Source organism: Rhinoderma darwinii, chromosome 10, assembly GCF_050947455.1.
Source record: "Rhinoderma darwinii isolate aRhiDar2 chromosome 10, aRhiDar2.hap1, whole genome shotgun sequence".
Classification (NCBI taxonomy): Eukaryota; Metazoa; Chordata; class Amphibia; order Anura; family Rhinodermatidae; genus Rhinoderma; species Rhinoderma darwinii.
In genome coordinates, this window is record NC_134696.1 from 7,757,658 (window position 1) to 7,778,148 (window position 20,491).

At 43.1% G+C, this 20,491-nt stretch overlaps 2 protein-coding genes across 5 annotated transcripts in view; both read left to right on the forward strand.

The window, feature by feature from the left end:
- The window catches only part of NMNAT1 (nicotinamide nucleotide adenylyltransferase 1), a 46,311-nt gene extending 35,006 nt beyond the window's left edge, over nucleotides 1–11,305 (forward strand). The window contains exons 8-11 of the mRNA XM_075840582.1: nucleotides 2,096–2,216; nucleotides 5,989–6,167; nucleotides 8,543–8,644; nucleotides 11,018–11,305. Of these exons, the coding sequence (XP_075696697.1) occupies nucleotides 2,096–2,216; nucleotides 5,989–6,167; nucleotides 8,543–8,644; nucleotides 11,018–11,080 (465 nt within the window). The 3' untranslated portion in view covers nucleotides 11,081–11,305. The remainder of the gene's footprint in view (nucleotides 1–2,095; nucleotides 2,217–5,988; nucleotides 6,168–8,542; nucleotides 8,645–11,017) is intronic.
- Nucleotides 11,306–17,911: 6,606 nt separating this feature from the next.
- UBE4B (ubiquitination factor E4B) overlaps nucleotides 17,912–20,491 on the forward strand; it is a 56,833-nt gene continuing 54,253 nt past the window's right edge. For all 4 annotated transcript variants that reach the window (XM_075839306.1, XM_075839307.1, XM_075839304.1 and 1 more), the window contains exon 1: nucleotides 17,912–18,263. In XM_075839306.1, coding sequence (XP_075695421.1) covers nucleotides 18,240–18,263 — 24 coding nt within the window. In that variant the 5' untranslated portion in view covers nucleotides 17,912–18,239. The remainder of the gene's footprint in view (nucleotides 18,264–20,491) is intronic.

The following is a 20,491-nucleotide window of genomic DNA, read 5'->3' on the forward strand; positions in this document are numbered from 1 at the left end:
GATAATGACACTGACACTTGGGGTACAGGATAATGATACACTGACACTTGGGGTACAGGATAATGACACTGACACTTGGGGTACAGGATAATGACACTGACTCTTGGTGTACAGGATAATGACACCTGAGGTGTTTCATCGAGTGAAGTGAAATGTTGCTGGATAGATAAAACTCAACAATTTTATTCAACATTTGGAGTGCTGCCCTGAATCTGACATGAAGACGTTGAAGTCCCAGGTGAAAGGGTCGCTGACACCTGAAGATCCAGTTCTGATGTTTTTCATTATGGTACGATGCTGATGGGACAATTGTTCTGGTCTCTCCAGATATTGATCATGTAGATTGCTGCACTGCTAAACCTGTTACCACCAACAGAACAAATTTCCATTGGTCCGAGCTGAATATTTAAAGGGGTTTTCCAGCCAATAAAAATTGATGGTCTATCCTCAGGATAGGCCATCAATAGCTGATGGGTCAGGGTCCAACTCCCGGGACCCTCGCCCCATTAGGACCCTCGAATCTTCTACACGCATTTAGCGGCGATTCACAGATATTGCAGCCTTCTTCTTCCATTCACTCAATAGGAAAAACGGTTGCAATATTGTGAATCGCCGCTACATCCGTGTCGAAGATTCACAGTGAGCAAGAAGAAATCAAGGGGAAGCGCTGCGGCCCCTTTAAAACAGCTGATCGGCGGGGGTCCTGGTAGTCGGACCCCGACCCATCAGCTATTGATGGGCTATCCTGAGGATAGGCCATCAATTTTTATTGGCTGCAAAACCCCTTTAAGGCTATGTTCACACGGAGTATTTTGGGGGAGGAATATCTGCCTCAAAATTCCGTTTGGAACTTTGCGGCAGATATTCCTCTCCCTGCACGCCGATTTTCGCGGCAATTATCGCGCCGTTTTTCGCCCGCGGCCATTGAGCGCCGCGGGCATAAAACAGCGAGAAATACGCTTTCTCCTGCCTCCCATTGAAGTCAATGGGAGGTCGGAGGCGGAAGCGCCCGAAGATAGGGCATGTCGCTTCTTTTTCCCGCGAGGCAGTTTTACTGCTCGCGGGAAAAAGACGCCGACGCCTCCCATTGAAATCAATGGGAGGCGTTCTCGGGCCGTTTTTGCCGAGTTTTGCGACGCGGTTTCCGCGTCAAAAACCTCGGCAAAAGACCCCGTGTGAACATAGCCTAAGGCCTCATTCACACTAATATATTATGTAATACAGCGCCTATAGACTTCTATAAGACCCTTAGGGTATGTTCACACGGAGTATTTTGTAGGAGGAATTTCTGCCTCAAAATTCCGTTTGGAAGTTTGATGCAGATTTTCCTCTCCCTGCACGCCGATTTTCGCTGCGTTTTGAGCGCCGCGGGCATAAAACACCGTGAAATACGCTTTCTCTGCCTCCCATTGAAGTCAATGGGAGGTCAGAGGCGGAAACGCCCACAGATAGGGCATGTCGCTTCTTTTTCCCGCGAGGCAGTTTTACTGCTCGCGGGAAAAAGACGCCGACGCCTCCCATTGAAATCAATGGGAGGCATTTTCGGGCCGTTTTTGACGAGTTTTGTGACGTGGTTTCCGCGTCAAAAAGCTCGGCAAAATACTCCATGTGAACATAGCCTTAGGCCCCATGCACACGACCGTAGTTTTCATCCGTAATTACGGAATCCATAATTATGGATGAAATTGCTGACCCATTCATTTCTATTGGCCACTGACACCTCTCCGTATAATTACGGATGGGTGTCCGAGCCGTAGAAATGATCCGCAAACTGATACTGGATTCGACAGAAAGAAACATTGTGTCAGACTTCGTTAGACGCCATATTAAGGCGATATTCTCTCCTAGAAGCCCAGAGCCGCGGAGACGTGATGCTGCTAGTTCAGGTCTTCAGATCTAAACATTTTGCCTTACAGTATGGATTGAATAAGCATTGCATTGTTTTACCCCAACCCCCACAGGGTCTATGCACAAGATGAAGAGAAAGGGTTAAAGTCAGCAGGTTTACGCATGGACCTCCCTGCTGGGCGATCAGACACTCCTCCACAATGAGTATATAACTGGCTGGCTGTGATGTGGATACATAGTTCCTTAGGTCCAGCTGCCTCAGTTATTGAGGGTCTTCTATAATATCGCTCTCATGGCTCCACCGGACTTCAGAGGCACCTGGAACATGGTCAGCAATGAAAACCTTGACCGCTACATGCAGAGCTTGGGTGAGTGGATGTCAGTGAGGTCTTATTGTTCTATATTTGACAGCAATCAGAGGTATATTGGCTGTTTTACTCATGATATTGCTCCACCAGGGGGCGCTGCCGGCAGGTGGTCTTCTGTATGACCTGAGTGCATTGCAGGTTACTCCAGGTCATTGCAACATTTACCTGTCACCTGTCTGCAAACTCCAGTGTAATGACCCCCAATATGCGCAAAGGTTGTGTATGGAAAGTGTCTGAGCTGCGAATTGTTGGGAAGGCAGCATGAAACTTAGTGCAAAGACTTATTGTCTAGTTATATCCTGTATTATACTCCAGAGCTGCACTCCCTATTCTGCTGGTGGAGTCACTATGTACATACATTACATTACTTATCCTGTACTGATCCTGAGTTACATCCTGTATTATACTCCAGAGCTGCACTCACTATTCTGCTGGTGGAGTCACTATGTACATACATTACATTACTGATCCTGAGTTATATCCTGTATTATACTCCAGAGCTGCACTCACTATTCTGCTGGTGGAGTCACGGTGTACATACATGACATTACTTATCCTGTACTGATCCTGAGTTACATCCTGTATTATACTCCAGAGCTGCACTCGCTATTCTGCTGGAGGAGTCACTGTGTACATACATTACTTATCCTGAGTTATATCCTGTATTATACTCCAGAGCTGCACTCACTATTCTGCTGGTGGAGTCACTATGTACATACATTACATTACTTATCCTGTACTGATCCTGAGTTATATCCTGTATTATACTCCAGAGCTGCACTCGCTATTCTGCTGGTGGCGTCACTGTGTACATACATTACATTACTGATCCTGAGTTACATCCTGTATTATACTCCAGAGCTGCACTCACTATTCTGCTGGTGGAAAACGGCCCATAAACAGCCGTGAAAAACGCTAGTTTGCTTAAAAAAACGGCTGAAAATCAGAAGCTATATTCCCTTGAAAACAGCTCCATATTTTCAGATATTTTTTAGTAAGCGTGTGAACATACCCTTAGGCCTCATGCACACGACCGTATCCATGTGTGCGGCCATGATTTTTGGGTCGGCCGGCAGCGAAGTGTCACCTGCAAACCGCGGGCTGTGCACATGGCCGCGTCCATTATTTCCTATGAGCCTGGACCGCAGAACACGGCCGTAATAAGACTTTTCCGTTCCCGTCCGGGCTCCTGGGCCATGCACGGACCGTGGAAACCACAGTCGTGTGCATGGCCTCGTAGGAGTGAATGGGGCTGCAATTCTCCCGTGGATTTTCGGGGGAATTGTGGCCGCAAAAGCACGTTCGTGTGCATGGGGCCTTAGTCCGTAGTATACGTCTATGATTCCAGTAAAACATTTTTTATCTTTCTGTATGGTGCAGTGTAATCTCCAGTACTCCATCGGCAGCTTCCTTCCTTCTCTAGTTCACGCTCATCGTTTTGCTGTGCAATGTGGCCCCAGTTCAGGTCCATGCCGTCCTGCAGCAAATGTGTAATGGGAGAAATGGGCTGCCGGAATGACCGCGTGCCCTCTAGACCGCTGCTTAGCAACAAGTGATACGATTTGTGGGTGACCACTCTGATCCATGTGCCTTTGGTCGACTCCTCCATTATTACACTTTGTTTTGTTTTTTTTTTTAGATATAATTTCATATAAATATGTTCACATGACCTGATTTTCAAGTGGGAAAAATACTGAAGTGGAGAACCCACAGCAGAAAATATTGTGACGATCCCTCATATTTCTGCCACGGATCCGCACGCAGATTATCTGTGTTTCCAGGAGTGTAATATTAATGGCCTATCCTTAGGATTGACCTTCGATTGCTGATCGATGAGTGGGCAACTTCAAGTGAATGAGGTCGAGCTGCAGTACCTGGTATAGCCACCACCAATGTGCTGCGCTGTGCCTCAGTAAACAAAGAAGTGGATGTGGTGCTCGCCAGATTTCTATGGACCCTTCATGCAGCTGATCGGCAGGGTTGCCGGAAGTCGGACCCCCATCGATCAGATATTGGTGACCCTTCAATTGAACCCAAGTTATAGATTCCCCAGGACATGACTTGTGCTGAGGAGTAACTGACGCAGGGGAGCTGCCTCTAATGTCATTGATATTGGTACAATGGCTGATCTGCTAGAACCACAGACTGTCTCCGAGATAAACAGTCACTGGTTATAATCTGTTCCTGTAATTATAATATCAATTATTATTAATTATAATATCGGCTAACAGCAAAGCAAACCGCGTGCCGCCCGCAGGGACGGAGCCACATCCCCTTCCTGATATGTGGTGGAGCAGGGCTTCTGTAAAGGGGCAGAAGGCCCCGTCATTGGGTCTATATATGTTTCTATCCTCCACCTACCGTTTGTTTCGTCCTCTCGTGTTTTTAGAGGGGCCTTTGGGCTCCGTCGGGCAAGAGGGCAACTTCTACTTCTGCACCACCGTATAGTTATTACTATGAGGCGCTGTGGATGTCATTGTGTATTTTAGCCACGTGCACATGACATTAGAGGTCTCCAACCTGTTAGGCCCCATGCACACGACCGTAGAATTCGTCCGTAATTATGGGCCCATTACTTTCTATTGACCACGAACACCTTCCCGTATATTTAAGAAAACCTCCGCAAAAGTTCGGTCATGTCCTATCTTCTGCTTTTTACGAAAATGTGGGTGGCAGTCCGGGGCCGCCGTCCATGCCTGTAATCGCGGACCATAATTACGGGCACGGCCGTGTGCATGGGGCCTTGGTCAGCGGCTGTTGCAGAACTACAACTCCCATCATGCTGCTTCAGACTGCGAGTGAGCTACAATTATGGAATCCTCTGTGGTTAAGGCCCCATTCACACGATCGTGACCCATAATTACTGCACGGCTGGCCACGGACAACCATCTGTTTTTACGGGCCGTGCTCCCGTTATAAAGTATGGGAGCACCGTCCGTAAAATAAAAAAAATAGGGCATGTCCTATTTTATTCGGAAAGTTTCTACGGGACGGACATCTTCCCGTAAATATACGGGAAGGTGGCCGTCGGCCATAGAAATGAATGGGTCCGTAATTACGCGCAATTTTACGGTCATGTGCGTGGGGCCTTACACTGTAACAAACTGTGCTAATGATGTGTATCAGTGCAGGTAAAATGTATCCGTCTGGAGTCCAGATGGTTTAGCTCACAGAAGATTGACTAGACTGGATACAATTGTAACAAACCCTCAGCTGTGTGCAGGACTGTACAGGTTTTAAAGTGCAGCTAAACGTTTGATAAACTTCTGACATGTCATGGCGACACGTCAGAAGTTTGGATTGGTGGGGTCCGAGCACTGAGACCCCCCCCCACCAATCTCTAGAACGAAGCAGCTGAAGTTCTCGTGTGAGTGCTCAGCCACTTCGTGTCTGTTCGGCTTTATCCGGAAAGCCGATGTATTGGAGTACGGGCTCATAGACTTTCTACTGAGTCCGTACACCGATACATTTTATTTCCGGAAAAAGTTGAACAGGCGCGAAGCGGCTGAGCGCTCACACGAGGGCTTCGTTCTAGCAATTGGTGGGGGTCTCAGTGCTCGGACCCCACCAATCCAAACTTCTGACATGTCAGAAGTTTGTCAAACGTTTAGCTGCACTTTAAACCTCTGGATGTAAACAAGGTTTCTATGCACTGACCGCAAGCAGAGATCTTAAAAATTGTGCGGAATTGATACAAAGTCTATTAGTAAGTAATTATTATACAATGCTGAAACTTTATTGACACAAAACAAACTCCCGTCTCTGGTTACAGGTATTGACATTGTTACCAGGAACTTGGCTAAACTTCTCAAACCGCAAAAAATCATAGAACAAAATGGCGACTTGTTTGTAATACGGACCCAGAGCAGTCTGCGCAATTATCAGGTGCAGTTCACATTGGGGCAAGAGTTTGATGAAGACACAAAGGGCCTGGATAACCGGAAATGCAAGGTACTTCTAGAACGTCACATGAACTGGGATAAGACCTTAAGGGCGGGTTCACACATGGCGGAATTTCACTTAAATTCCGCTGCGGACACTCCGCAGCGTTAATCCGCAGCGGAGCCGTTTCTCCATTGACTTTCACTTTAATTTAGCAGTGTTCGTTTACACGATGCGTACAATTCCGCTGCGGAGCATAGGCTGCGGTGCGGAATTTGGTGTCCGCAGCATGCTCTGTCTGTTGCGGAGCAGTGGCGGACTGGTTGCGGACTCATGGCGGAATTTCTCCATTGACTTCAATGGAGAGTCAAAATTCCGCAATGAAGTCCGCAGATCTTATGTGTGCTGCGGAGCGTATTGTTTTTACTACCATGACATTTCTTCATTCTGGCTGGACCTATGTATTTCTAGGTCTACAGCCAGACTGAGGAAGTCAATGGGGCTCCCGTAATGACGGGAGCGTTGCTAGGAGACGTCTGTAAATAGTCACTGTCCAGGGTGCTGAAAGAGTTACGCGATCGGCAGTAACTGTTTCTGCACCCGGGACAGTGACTACCGATCTCAATATACATGTATCTGTAAAAAAACATATAAGTTCATACTTACCGAGAACTCCCTGCGTCTGTCTCCAGTCCGGCCTCCCAGGATGACGTTTCAGTGTAAGTGACGGCTGCAGCCAATCACAGGCCAAGCACAGGCTGCAGCGGTCACATGGACTGGAGCGTCATCCAGGGAGGTCGGGCCGGATGCCGAAAGAGGGACGCGTCACCAAGACAACGGGCGGTAAGTATGAATTTCTTTGACTTTCACTAGGGAAAGTGCTGTCCCTTCTCTCTATCCTGCACTGAATAGGGAGAAGAGAAGCACTTTTCCTGCAGTCCGCAGCGGCCAGTCCGCATCAATTTTCTGCACATTTTGTGCAGATCCGCTGCAGAATCTGCAACGCAGATTCTGTGCGGCATTGATGCGGACAGTTGCGGAGGAATTCCGCCATGTGTGGTCATGCCCTTAAGGTCTTTCACCTGGAACATCATGCTTTCTACTCACTGAAATCAAGCAGAGATATTGACATTGAAGAATTGAAACACAGAATTTTGTAGTCACAGGATTATTTATTATAATATGAATATGCTTTATTGTACTGAAAAACCGCTTGGTACATTTGATACTGTATCAACTTAAGGGGGTCTTAATACGGCACACGTGCGTTATTTACTGCTGATAATGAGGTATGTGACCCCCATGGAACGTCTCCTAGCCTGCAGAAGAGGAAATTAAAACCGCTTGCTTGCTTTGAAAGGGTTAATATTTTATTGCCATCTTTGTATCCTGGGTCTATTCAATGGCACTTTTGCTTTAAGAAAAATTACTCTAGCCATTTCCATCCGCTCAGATCAGCCTTGAACCCTAGATTAGATCTTGAAATAAACCAGCAGGGGGCAGCGTACCCTTAATCAGAACCCATCATTTCTAATATGGCGTTGGACATGGCTTCTTGTTCTACTAACCTGAACTTGGGGAAACTTTCCAATAAAATCTCTAATATGTGATGTAAATAAAAAAAATCTATTAACGGTTTCCTCATTTCCATCCTGCTAGGCATGATCTATCTCTTATATACTCCTACCCTGGGTATATGGAAGTCTCAATGCGGTGCCCACTGCGAAGCATTATGATCCTATATCTCAGGACCACAATCTAGCGTTTTTATGATGTGTCATTGTGTATAGGCTTTGTTCTGTTGTAATAAAGTAACGGTAGTGTTACTGCTCAATTCTAGTATTCGATCTGTTGTAATGATTTTACGATGATGTCACAGTCGTGGCTTTTTTTTAGGCTGTGGACTATTGTTGTGATGTCAGAATAATGTGTTCACAATCTAGGTTGTAATCTATTGTGGAGATGTTACAGTAACGTTTGTTCTTATTTTTAGGCTGGGTTCTATTGTGGTAACGTCACAGTAGTGTATGTGCGACCTCATCACAACCTAGACATACTCACACACAATGTTCAATTATGATGAGACAAAATTGTGTTTATTAAAATCTTAGGGATGACACCATATGTTGTCTTTATTTATAGGCTGTGTTCTTTTGTTATGTCATTATAATCTTTTGTATTCATCCCCCTAGATACATAAGAAAGCAGAGTTTTCTAAAATGATACAACACTCTTTGTCAGTTGCAAGCACAAAATATATATTTTACACAGCGCATATATTCTTTATCGCATCCTTTCATCACTTATGTAGAGCGCCCATGTAACGTTGTAGCATCGGGGACCAGATCATCCAAGCTGGGGGGGTAGGACAGGTATTTTCACCAGTATCTGAAACTGCAGTGAGTAAGACGGGGGTGTTTAGTTAATCTGTTTTTTCTTCCTAGAGCCTGGTTACCTTGGACAATGGGCGGCTAGTGTGTGTCCAAAAAGGAGAGAAGAAGAATAGAGGATGGATACACTGGATCAGCGGTGATGACCTACATCTGGTATGTAATGTATAGCAGTGACCTGGTTTATTCAGACCAATAGCTACATAAACTGAATTACTGTCCAACCTACGTTCCCCCTATACATCTTAAAATGTTGACAACACTGCCTGGACTTAGATGGTCCAGTTAAAAAAAATAAAATAATAAAAAATATCAAATCTTAGGCCTAGTTAACAGTTTTTTTTGATGTGGAAACCGTGCAAAAAAAAAAACGGCCATTGATTTTAATAGGAGGCGGAGGTGTTTTTTTTTTTTTTTTGTTTTTTTTCGCTTGTGGGAAAAATAAAAACGTTTGCGGGGAAAAAAAGTGGCGTTTCTATCTCTGACCTCCCAATGATGTCAAAGTGGTTTTCACTGCATTTATTTATTTTTTAGTCAAAATCTGCCTGCAAAAAAAACTGTGTGAACATATCCTTAGGGCTAGTTCACACGGCGGATTTTGCGCTGTGGGTTCCGCCGTGGAACTATTCCTGCCGACGGTAGGAAGAGTCCTCTCTCCCTCCCATTGACCTCAATGGGAGGTTTAGGCAGAATCCGCCTGAAGATCGGGCAGGACGCTTATTTTTCCCGCTAGCTGAAATCAGCTGGCAGGAAAAAGAAGCGTGCGACTCCCATTGAAATGATTGGGAGGCGGAATTTTTCGGCAGATTCCGCCGCAAAATTCCTCCATGTGAACATGCCCTCAGAGCTATTCCTGCAGGTATTGGCTACTAAAAGAGCAGCTCATCCTGATCCTCCTGGTTCATGACTAGAATGACAGAACTACCAGGATTGGAGTGACCCTTTCACAATGCAAAGATTGACTCTGGGACTTAATTTCTGGGGACTGTTATTTTTGGGGAATTACTTTTCTATACGACTGCTTTAATCTAAACTGAGGGCATTCAGCCTGTCCCTCTGATTCGTTTTATCAGCAGTCGTTTCTAGTTTGCGCTGAGCTCCCGTTCCACTGTGTGGGTGCATACAGACACGTGAGTGGGTGGGTTCTGGAATGCCAAGGAACAATGTTGGGAAGGTCAGGGAGGGGTGGCGGAGCTGCTGCCTGATGTATTTGCCCCTCATATGTTCAGCAGTGACCTCCATACTGCAGGACTGTACAGCCGGAGTCCTCAAACTGAGGTGTGGCCCTTCCAAACACAATGAAAATTAAAAACGCATTCAAGTGACGAGCACCCATTTCTCTCCCAAATTCGCCTTGCTGTTTGCACCGTGTAAACCTAAATGTATATAGTTTAAGGTTTGTTTTTTGGAAAGTTCTCATTAGGACTGCAATCGATTCCTAAGCTAAGGGTAGTTAAACGTTCAACAAACTTCTGACATGTCAGAAGTTTTGATTGGTGGGGGTCCGAGCACCAATCGCTAAAACCTAGCGGCAGAAGTGTTCGTGTGAGCGCTCGGCCCTTCGTGTCTGCTCGGCTTTTTCCGGAAATCAATGTATCGGAGTACGGGACAATAGAAAGTCTATGAGCCCGTTCTCCGATAGATCGGCTACCAGGAAAAAGCCGAACAGAAACGAAGCGGCTGAGCGCTCACACCAGCGCTTCAGCTACTTTGCTTTAGTGATTGGTGGGGGTCTCGGTGCTCAGACCTCCACCTATCAACTTCTGACGTGTCACTATCACATGTCAGAAATTTGTCGAACGTTTAGTTACCCTTTTACTTTTGGGGTCGTCTAGTGATAACAATTTCTCAAACTAAAGCCGGCTCGACTATCAGGTGCAGCAAGGGAAATGTAGAATTACATGCCGGCCATTCAAATAAAACATGGATGGGCCGGGTTCACCACCGATTTTGTTAGCGGCTCAGGCTAAAAGGGGGGGTCCAGAGCAGGGGACCCTGAACCCCCTTTGTCATGACACGTAAGCCAGCACATGTCCTCTGGCAACAGTAACGGGGGAATTATGTACTCCTGACCGTTCTCGATCACCAATATACTTGGCAGCGCTTTGGGAATGTCTGGAAAGCTCTGGGGGGGGGGGGAAGACGGTCTCCCAAAAAAGCAGCCAAATTTCCCAGGTGCCTTGCATCGGCACAAAATACTCACCTATCCTGCAGTACTCTACTCCTGGGTGCTGCCACAAACCCCATCTTGATGCCAGGACGTGTCTGCGGCAGCACCTGAGAGTGAAAGGGTCTGCAGGATGAGAGGAGGGGAGTATCTGCAGAGTCTGGTCTGGGGTCTGTATTTGATGATGGGGGTTATATGCACTACTTGTGATTTACAGGCCTTATATAAATGTACACAAATACATCACTTCTCAAAAACTGACTAAGTGTCAGCTCCGATACCCAGAGAACTGATCATAAAAATGCAATTTTTTTGCTTCCGTTATTCTAACATTAATTTTACATTTTATTTTCATCCAACAGGAGCTAAGTTGTGAAGATCAGGTGTGTAAGCAAATGTACAGAAGAGTGCAAGACGCCTGCTGAGGATCCCGCCCGGGTGCTCCTGATGTGGATGACGTATCCATGCAATACGTTTTTTTTTTTTTTTTTTACATTTTGGCCTGTATATTTATATTTCTATAACATTTCTCTGCATTGTGTAACCATGAATATTAATTAATGGATTTTTCTGTTACATTTGCTTATTAAAATATTCAGAACTGTGAATAAACCGTTGTGGAGTTTGTCTCTAGCTCATAGATGCCAAATGAGATGCAGATGCCCAGGGCAAAAATAATAAAATAGTTTTGGTGATTATATTATAAAAATTGTAGTCATTTTATTTAAAGGAGTTGTCCAATCTGGAGATCACCCTTCTCTAAGCGAGGCCCTGCCGGCGATCAGCTGATTGTTGGGGGTCTAGCTGCTGAAGTCACCGGTGATGACGGTTAGGGTATGTTCACACGGCCTGTTTTCAGACATAATTCGGGCGTTCTACGCCTGAAAAAACTGCTCCATTACGCCTACAAACATCTGCTTGCAATGGGTTTTACCATGTTCTGTTCCCACGAGGTGTCATTTTACTAGTCGCCGTAAAAAGACGCCCGTGTCAAAGAATTTTTGGAGCAGTTTTTTTTTATTGACTCCATTGAAAAACGGCTCCAATTATGTCTGTAATGGACGCCGCGAAAAACGTGAGTACTTGCAAAAAACGTCTGAAATTCAGGAGCGGTTTTCGCCTGAAAACAGCTCCCGTAATTTCCTACTGCGTGTGAACATACCCTTAGACACTGCAGGAGAAATGTGCTGGTGCATGGCATCCATGTAAGGCTTCGTTCACATCTGCATCAGGGCTCTGTTCCGTCGGAACGGAGACCTGACTGAAACGGAAACCATCGGTTTTTCATTTCCATCACCATTGATTTTCAATGGTGACGGATCCGGTGCCATTGGTTTCTATCAGTCAGTGCTCCGTTCTGACGGAGTGCTCAGACGGAACAGAGCCCTGATGCAGATGTGAACATAGCCTAAATCCGTCCTCCAGAGCAGAAATCATTCTTTACAATAGCTCTCCATATAGGTCCTGGAGATTTTCTAATAATGATGACGTGGCTGAGGGCTTGCTTCTTGTGCTGCTCGTGGCGCCGTGTTATCCATGGTGTGACCGCAAGGGGCTGTCACACGGCCTATTGCTGGAGTCCCCTTGCAGAGCATCAGGTAGCGCTTTGCTCTGGACTCCAGCCCTGCTCCAGACATTAGGTCAGTGACTTCAGGGGTTTTCTATAGCTGGAGTTCCCAAGCATCGGCTGATTCTCTGTCCGGGGACTCCAGCGTTGCTGTCACTGTAAGGGTATGTTCACACGCTCCTAATTTTCAGACATTTCTTTAAGCCACTCGCGATTTTCGCTGCGTTTTTGGAGCTGTTTTCAATAGTCTATGAAAAACTGCTCCAAAAAGGTCCCAAGATGTGACCTGCACTTCTTTTTCGCGGCCGTTTTTTAAAAACGGCCTGTCGGAACAGCGCAGTTTTTCCCATTGCAATCAATGGGCAGATGTTTGGAGGTGTTCTGCATCAGATTTTTCCGCTGTTTATGCCCCGAAAATAGGCCGTGTGAACATACCCTCACTGTCCATATATGGACAGTGACGTCGGCAGCAGTCAATTTATTAACGTTTTATGCTGCGTATCTTTCCGCAGCGTGGGCATGATATTTACTAAATCTCACCCACTTTGCTGTCACTGTAAACACTAGGGAATTTCCGCACACAATTCCGTTGCGGAAATTCTGCAGCGTTTACGCTACGTAGGAACTCTGCCTTAGAGGTGGATATCCGTCCATTTGCCCTAATAAGCCGAAACCGGAAGTGTTTAATGAGCTGAGCATTTCAAATAAAATTGAAGACCCCCCCACCCCCCCCAAATGAATCTAGACGTCTGCTTGTTGATGGTTTCCATGTAGCGATATTTTTTTTTTTTTTTACACTGCACTCGGCACAAACAGACAACTGAAAGCAGCAGCCGATGTCGACTCTTAAATATACAAACCGCTCTACTGTGCGGTAAAGTTATGATATCAGTTTCCAGGAGCGGCTCCAGAATACTCCACCTACTAAAGATCTTATGCAGATGTAGGACCCAAATGCACCACTGGAAAATGACCTGCTGATGACGGATCCTTTTCTGGCCCCATCACGTTATTAGAAACTTTATTGATTTTTGCAGATTGTTGTTTTCTACTTAATCCCCAGTGTTTTTGTTGTGAATGTTTCTCGGTTTGCCTTGTAAATAACAGGAAGGGGTTAACTACCAGGACAGCAGTGAGTCAGCCGTATTGTGCTGATAATCTCCAGGTACGAGGCTTTACCTTTTATGTATTTTCCAGGTGAGATTAAATCACTTGCCAGTAAAATGTTTCGAGTGGATTTACATGCGCTGGTTTTGCTGCGTTTTTTTTAAAAATATTTTTTTAGTGCACGCTAAAAAAAAATATGAAAAATAACTATATATATATTCTTGCAAAAAAACAAACCGTTACTCTAAATACGGCAGATAAACGGCAAAAATCCAGTGTATTTACACTTGAACAATAAGGGCTAGTTCACACGGCAGATTTTGCGTGGCGGGTACCACCGCGGAATTATTCCTGCCATCGGCAGGAGGATTCCTCATCCCATTGACTTCAATGGGAGGTTTAGGCACAATCCGCCCGAAGATTGAGCAGGGCGCTTCCTTTTTCCTTCTAGCTGAAAAAAATCAGCCAGCGGGAAAAAAAGCGTCCGTCTCCCATTAAAATGAATAGGAGGCGAAATCCACAGCGGGTTCCGCTGCAAAAATTCCACTGTGTGAACAGGGCCTAATAAGTGTGGCAAGTGTAAATTAAACACAAAGATTAGCGATAAAACCATCAATGATTGTGCCGTCATAAAAAATCACTGCGATTGGCAGCACGATCGATAAATGGAAATGCTGATCGTGCGACTTTGAGAAAAGGCTTTTCTGCCTAGTGCCCGTTGCTAGGACATAATGAAACTCCTCACTGGGTATGGATCCTCCGGTACAACTTTTATAATCCATGGATCGTACGTCATTCGGTTTTCAATGCTGGATCAAGGTCTGTGGAAGCCCCATGATGTTTTTGAAAGGAGGAACATGGTGGGTAATACTTATTAAATAACAGTGCCGACCATAATACCACCCTACGGTACTAAAAAAGCCATGCCCCACAGTGCTCAAAGCATATTGCTTTCTATATTATGACAAAGATAGTGCGTTGATTTAGTTTTAGACTGCGGTGGTAATGGTGGTCCGTAGCTGAGTAGCTGCCCGCAAGCCTGATATTATCATGCGCAATATCCCGTTGGACTTCGTAATTAATTAATTTGCTTAGCAACACGTCACGGCTCCTGGGTGACACTTTCAGAGGTCCACGTTCTTATGGAGATCTGGATGTGTCACCTACACTCAGACGAAGTACGGACGTGGTGTATTAATAGCCACCATCACTTTTGCTCAAGAGAGAGAGCAAGATGGCCGCCACTCCCCAGTATTGTAATTGTCTTCCAGTTATTGCTGGAGTTTCCCTCTAAGGGTATGTGCACACACACTAATTATGTCCGTAATTGACGGACGTATTTTGGCCGAAAGTACCGGACCGAACACAGTGTAGGGAGCCGGGCTCCTAGCATCATACTTATGTACGATGCTAGGAGTCCCTGCCTCTCTGCAGGACAACTGTCCCGTACTGTAATCATGTTTTCAGTACGGGACAGTAGTTCCACGGAGAGGCAGGGACTCCTAGCATCGTACATAAGTATGATGCTAGGAGCCCGGCTCCCTGCACTGAGTTCGGTCCGGGACTTGCGGCCGAAATACGTCCGTCAATTACGGACGTAATTAGTGTGTGTGCACATACCCTAACAATATAACTGCGGTTTTGCAGCCTGGTATGACATAAGCCTAAATTATAGTAATATAAATCTCACAATTCTCACTGGCAACCACAAATGCCAAATCTCCGACAAATAACAGCTGAGACTTTGGTCCTCTAGGGAGTTTAAAGAGGTGGGGGTGGTGGCAGCAGGACCCTTACCTCTTCGTCAGAGTGGAGCGTGGTTACATAGAGCGTCTCTCTCTCTGGAGGACCCGACCTGTATTTCATAGACAACACATTGATGTGAATGGACACCGTGTAATACTTTGTTTCCCCTGTGGTGGCGCTACAGGGAAATGTAACACTTACTGCCAGGTTTCCCTTCAGATTACAGCTGATCGCTCGAGGTCCCAGCAGGAGGACACTTTGTGATCACCTTATTGTCAAGGGACCCTTCTAACATGTAGGGGTTGTCCATACCGGAGATCCCCCTTTAGTTGATATAGAGCTGTTAAATCGGAAGAAATGTTGATTCCTAAATATTTGAGAACATATTTGGGCCGGTCAAAATGGGATTTGCTATTTAAGGCTATCCTTTGCGTTATTCAAAATATCCAGAGACTGCGTGTGTGGTAAAGATGAATGTGGATTGGTGATGATAATTAATAAATCATCAATGAACGCTGCCACTTTATATTCCCTCCCTCCACAGCACAGTCCCTGATGTTTGGATTCATTTGGATTTTCTGTATAAGTGCAAACAAAAGGGGTGACGGGGCATCCGTGTCTCGTTCCATTGCTTATGGTGAATGGGGAGGATAACCACTTTTTCTTGCGTGCGGAAGTGATGCATAGAGAAAATAGCATGTATACAATTATTGGGAAGATTGACTTTTTTTTAATGGTGTCCCGAATGTAGGGACAGCTATTTAAAAATCCTTCTCGGCATCCACGCCGATGATAGTTGTAATCGAGGACGCTTTAGCATATTGTGTTTCTTGTCGTAATTTATATGTATTTCCTTTATCCCCTCTCTGTGGGATAAATCCGACTTGATCTCGATAGGAGTCGTCAATAACTTCACATCACCGTTGCCCTTCCGTTGAGGGGTTCCATCGGGATAACCCCTCAACGGAAAGGCAAACGAAAACCCAAGCTTCCGTTTCCCTCACCATTGATATCAATGGTGATGGAAACGTTGCTAAAGGTTTCCGTTTGCCATCGTTGTGACAGGGTTCCGTTGTACTGACGGACTCAATAGCCCAGTCGACATGCAGTGAGTTTCACGCAACGGACACACGTTGCGTGAAAAACAACGCGTGTCTGAATAGCGCCATTGAATTGCATGGGTCAGTGTACTGTCCGTTTTTTTTACGGACAGCACACGGACGTATACAAAGTTCGCGTGAATCAGGCCTTATACAGATCTTGTTTTCATAATTTTATCACGTGTCACAAAGGTGTTCAGAAATCCCTATAACGCTTTGTGGACATGTTTACTACCGAAATAAAGACAAATCAGTACGTTTGGTGTGGTGTTGTACTTCATTTTTGCCCCCTGACCCTCCTGGCACGCACCACATGTCAATGCGGACTTCAAGTTTTTGGAAGTGTCTGAAGTCTTGAATTTTTCCCTGAACTACATTTCCCACGTTGCCTATCGTGCGCTCTACCAGCCTGTTTTTCTCCTGCCCACTATACCTATTAGCTCCTGTGGACGTGCAGGTTGTCATGTTGATGCACGTATTACTTGGCATGCGTGGTACGGGTACGAATCGCCAGATCTATACGTTTATTTAAATGATAGTAAACTATAAAGTTGTATAAAAGTGGATTGTAAAAAGGTTAGTACCGGAAAACCCCTTTAGTGTATGTTCACACAGGGGGGATATGCTGCACAAAAGCACACAGCGTATCCGCCCTGGTCGCCGCAGGGAAAAACCGCACCAAATTGTGGTGGTTTTTCGGGCGGAATGCCTGCTGCGGATAACTGCACCTAGAAAAATAAAAAGAGTTCCATACTTACCCATAGCCATGGCCGTCCTGCAGCCCGGCTTCCTAGGATGACGTTTCATCCCATGCGGTCGCTGCAGTCAGCCTGTGATTGGCTGCAGCGGAAACATGGAATAAAACGTCATCCCAGGAGGCCGGACCGGACAGAGAAGCACAGAATTCTGGGAAAGTATATGATTTTTTTGCGACGGAATCGCAGCTTTTCCGCCACAAAAATGGCAACATCTGCTATTTGTAGCGGGTTTTACCTCTTCATTGAATTCAATGGGGCAAAAATGCAGCGATTTCGCAAATACAATTGACATGCTACGGATTAAAAAAATGCACCGCAGGTCAATTTCTGAGCGTTTTTTTCCCGCTTATCATTTACGCAGCGTGTGGGTGAGATTTGTTCATGCTGCGAATTTTCCACAACTAAATCCGTTGTGGAAAATCCGCAGTATTTACGCTACGTGTGAACCCGGCCTACAGCGGTATTCCTAACTCAGAAGTGTATAGCATATCCACATGATATGTACGGAGATATTATTCTTTATACCTCCTCATACAGAGTCCGATGGAACATGCTACTATATTTTATTTCTGTCGGATTGTTATGGAATCCCATAGAGAAAACCTTTGTATGGAATCGGTATACTTGTATGGGCACTGTATTACGGCTCTGTATATGGGTAATACAGCCTCGGGCGTCAGCCCTAATACATTATCAGCTTTGCTTGTACAATGTATATAAACTAATATTACTCCAGCAATGACTACATTTACAGAGAGTTCCTGGCAGAAAATGGCTGCAATCCCTATTACTGTATTTAGGCCTTGCACAGGAAGGACTAGGCCTGGTTGCCATAGACACCAGACTCTTCCCCCTGTTGCCAGGCGGCCCCCCTTTCTCTGCCCTAACTGCTGCCTCACTCTAGCCACACCCACACCAGAACTTTCCCCGCCCCTCTAGCTCGCTGATTGGCCCCGTTTCTCGTTCTGTGGGTGGGCTCTACTGATGTCACATGAGCACTCTCGCAAGATGGCCGCCCGGTTGTTTTGATGAATAATCCTGTGTGAAGCGGTGTCAGCTCCCGGTGTACAGGCCTCCCTCCTCGGTGTCCCCGGTTCCCCCCTCTCATTACTTTACGGCGTCGTAGCGGCGGAAGTGGTGTGTACGACGGTGCACAGAGCTGTCGTCTCCTCCCCATCTACCATTATTCTCTTCGGGCAATACCGTAGACAATGCAGCCCTGAAGCCGGAGGCCCCTGGCTCTTCCTCCCCCTCCTCCTGCCCCTCACAAGGACCCCAGGCTTCTGTCACCATTAAAAGGAAAATCATGGAGGAGCTGAGCGCTGACGAGGTGAGAGGTCAGATACAGGCAGCACATTACCTGAGGAACTAATGTAACCATATAATACTAAATCTATCATAACCATATAATACACAAATATATAATAACCATATAATACCACACAAATATATCATAACCATATAATACCACACAAATATATCATAACCATATAATACTACACAAATATATCATAACCATATAATACCACACAAATATATCATAACTATATAATACTACACAAATATATCATAACTATATAATACTACACAAATATATCATAACCATATAATACTACACAAATATATCATAACTATATAATACTACACAAATATATCATAACTATATAATACACAAATATATCATAACCATATAATACTAAATCTATCATAACCATATAATACTACACAAATATATCATAACCATATAATACCACACAAATATATCATAACCATATAATACCACACAAATATATCATAACCATATAATACCACACAAATATATCATAACCATATAATAATACACAAATATATCATAACTATATAATACTACACAAATATATCATAACTATATAATACCACACAAATATATCATAACCATATAATACTACACAAATATATCATAACTATATAATACCACACAAATATATCATAACCATATAATACCACACAAATATATCATAACCATATAATAATACACAAATATATCATAACTATATAATACTACACAAATATATCATAACCATATAATACTACACAAATATATCATAACTATATAATACACAAATATATCATAACTATATAATACACAAATATATCATAACTATATAATACCACACAAATATATCATAACCATATAATACCACACAAATATATCATAACCATATAATACTACACAAATATATCATAACCATATAATACCACACAAATATATCATAACCATATAATACCACACAAATATATCATAACCATATAATACTACACAAATATATCATAACCATATAATACCACACAAATATATCATAACCATATAATACTACACAAATATATCATAACCATATAATACTACACAAATATATCATAACCATATAATACTACACAAATATATCATAACCATATAATACTACACAAATATATCATAACCATATAATACTACACAAATATATCATAACCATATAATACTACACAAATATATCATAACCATATAATACTACACAAATATATCATAACCATATAATACCACACAAATATATCATAACCATATAATACACAAATATATCATAACCATATAATACACAAATATATCATAACCATATAATACTACACAAATATATCATAACCATATAATACCACACAAATATATCATAACCATATAATACTACACAAATATATCATAACTATATAATACCACACAAATATATCATAACCATATAATACCACACAAATATATCATAACCATATAATAATACACAAATATATCATAACTATATAATACTACACAAATATATCATAACCATATAATACTACACAAATATATCATAACTATATAATACACAAATATATCATAACTATATAATACACAAATATATCATAACCATATAATACCACACAAATATATCATAACTATATAATACACAAATATATCATAACTTTACCACACAAATATATCATAACCATATAATACTACACAAATATATCATAACCATATAATACTACACAAATATATCATAACCATATAATATAATACCACACAAATATATCATAACCATATAATACTACACAAATATATCATAACCATATAATACCACACAAATATATCATAACTATATAATACCACACAAATATATCATAACTATATAATACCACACAAATATATCATAACCATATAATACTACACAAATATATCATAACCATATAATAATACACAAATATATCATAACCATATAATACACAAATATATCATAACCATATAATACTACACAAATATATCATAACCATATAATACTACACAAATATATCATAACTATATAATACTACACAAATATATCATAACTATATAATACTACACAAATATATCATAACTATATAATACCACACAAATATATCATAACTATATAATACTACACAAATATATCATAACTATATAATACTACACAAATATATCATAACCATATAATACTACACAAATATATCATAACCATATAATTACTACACAAATATATCATAACCATATAATAATAC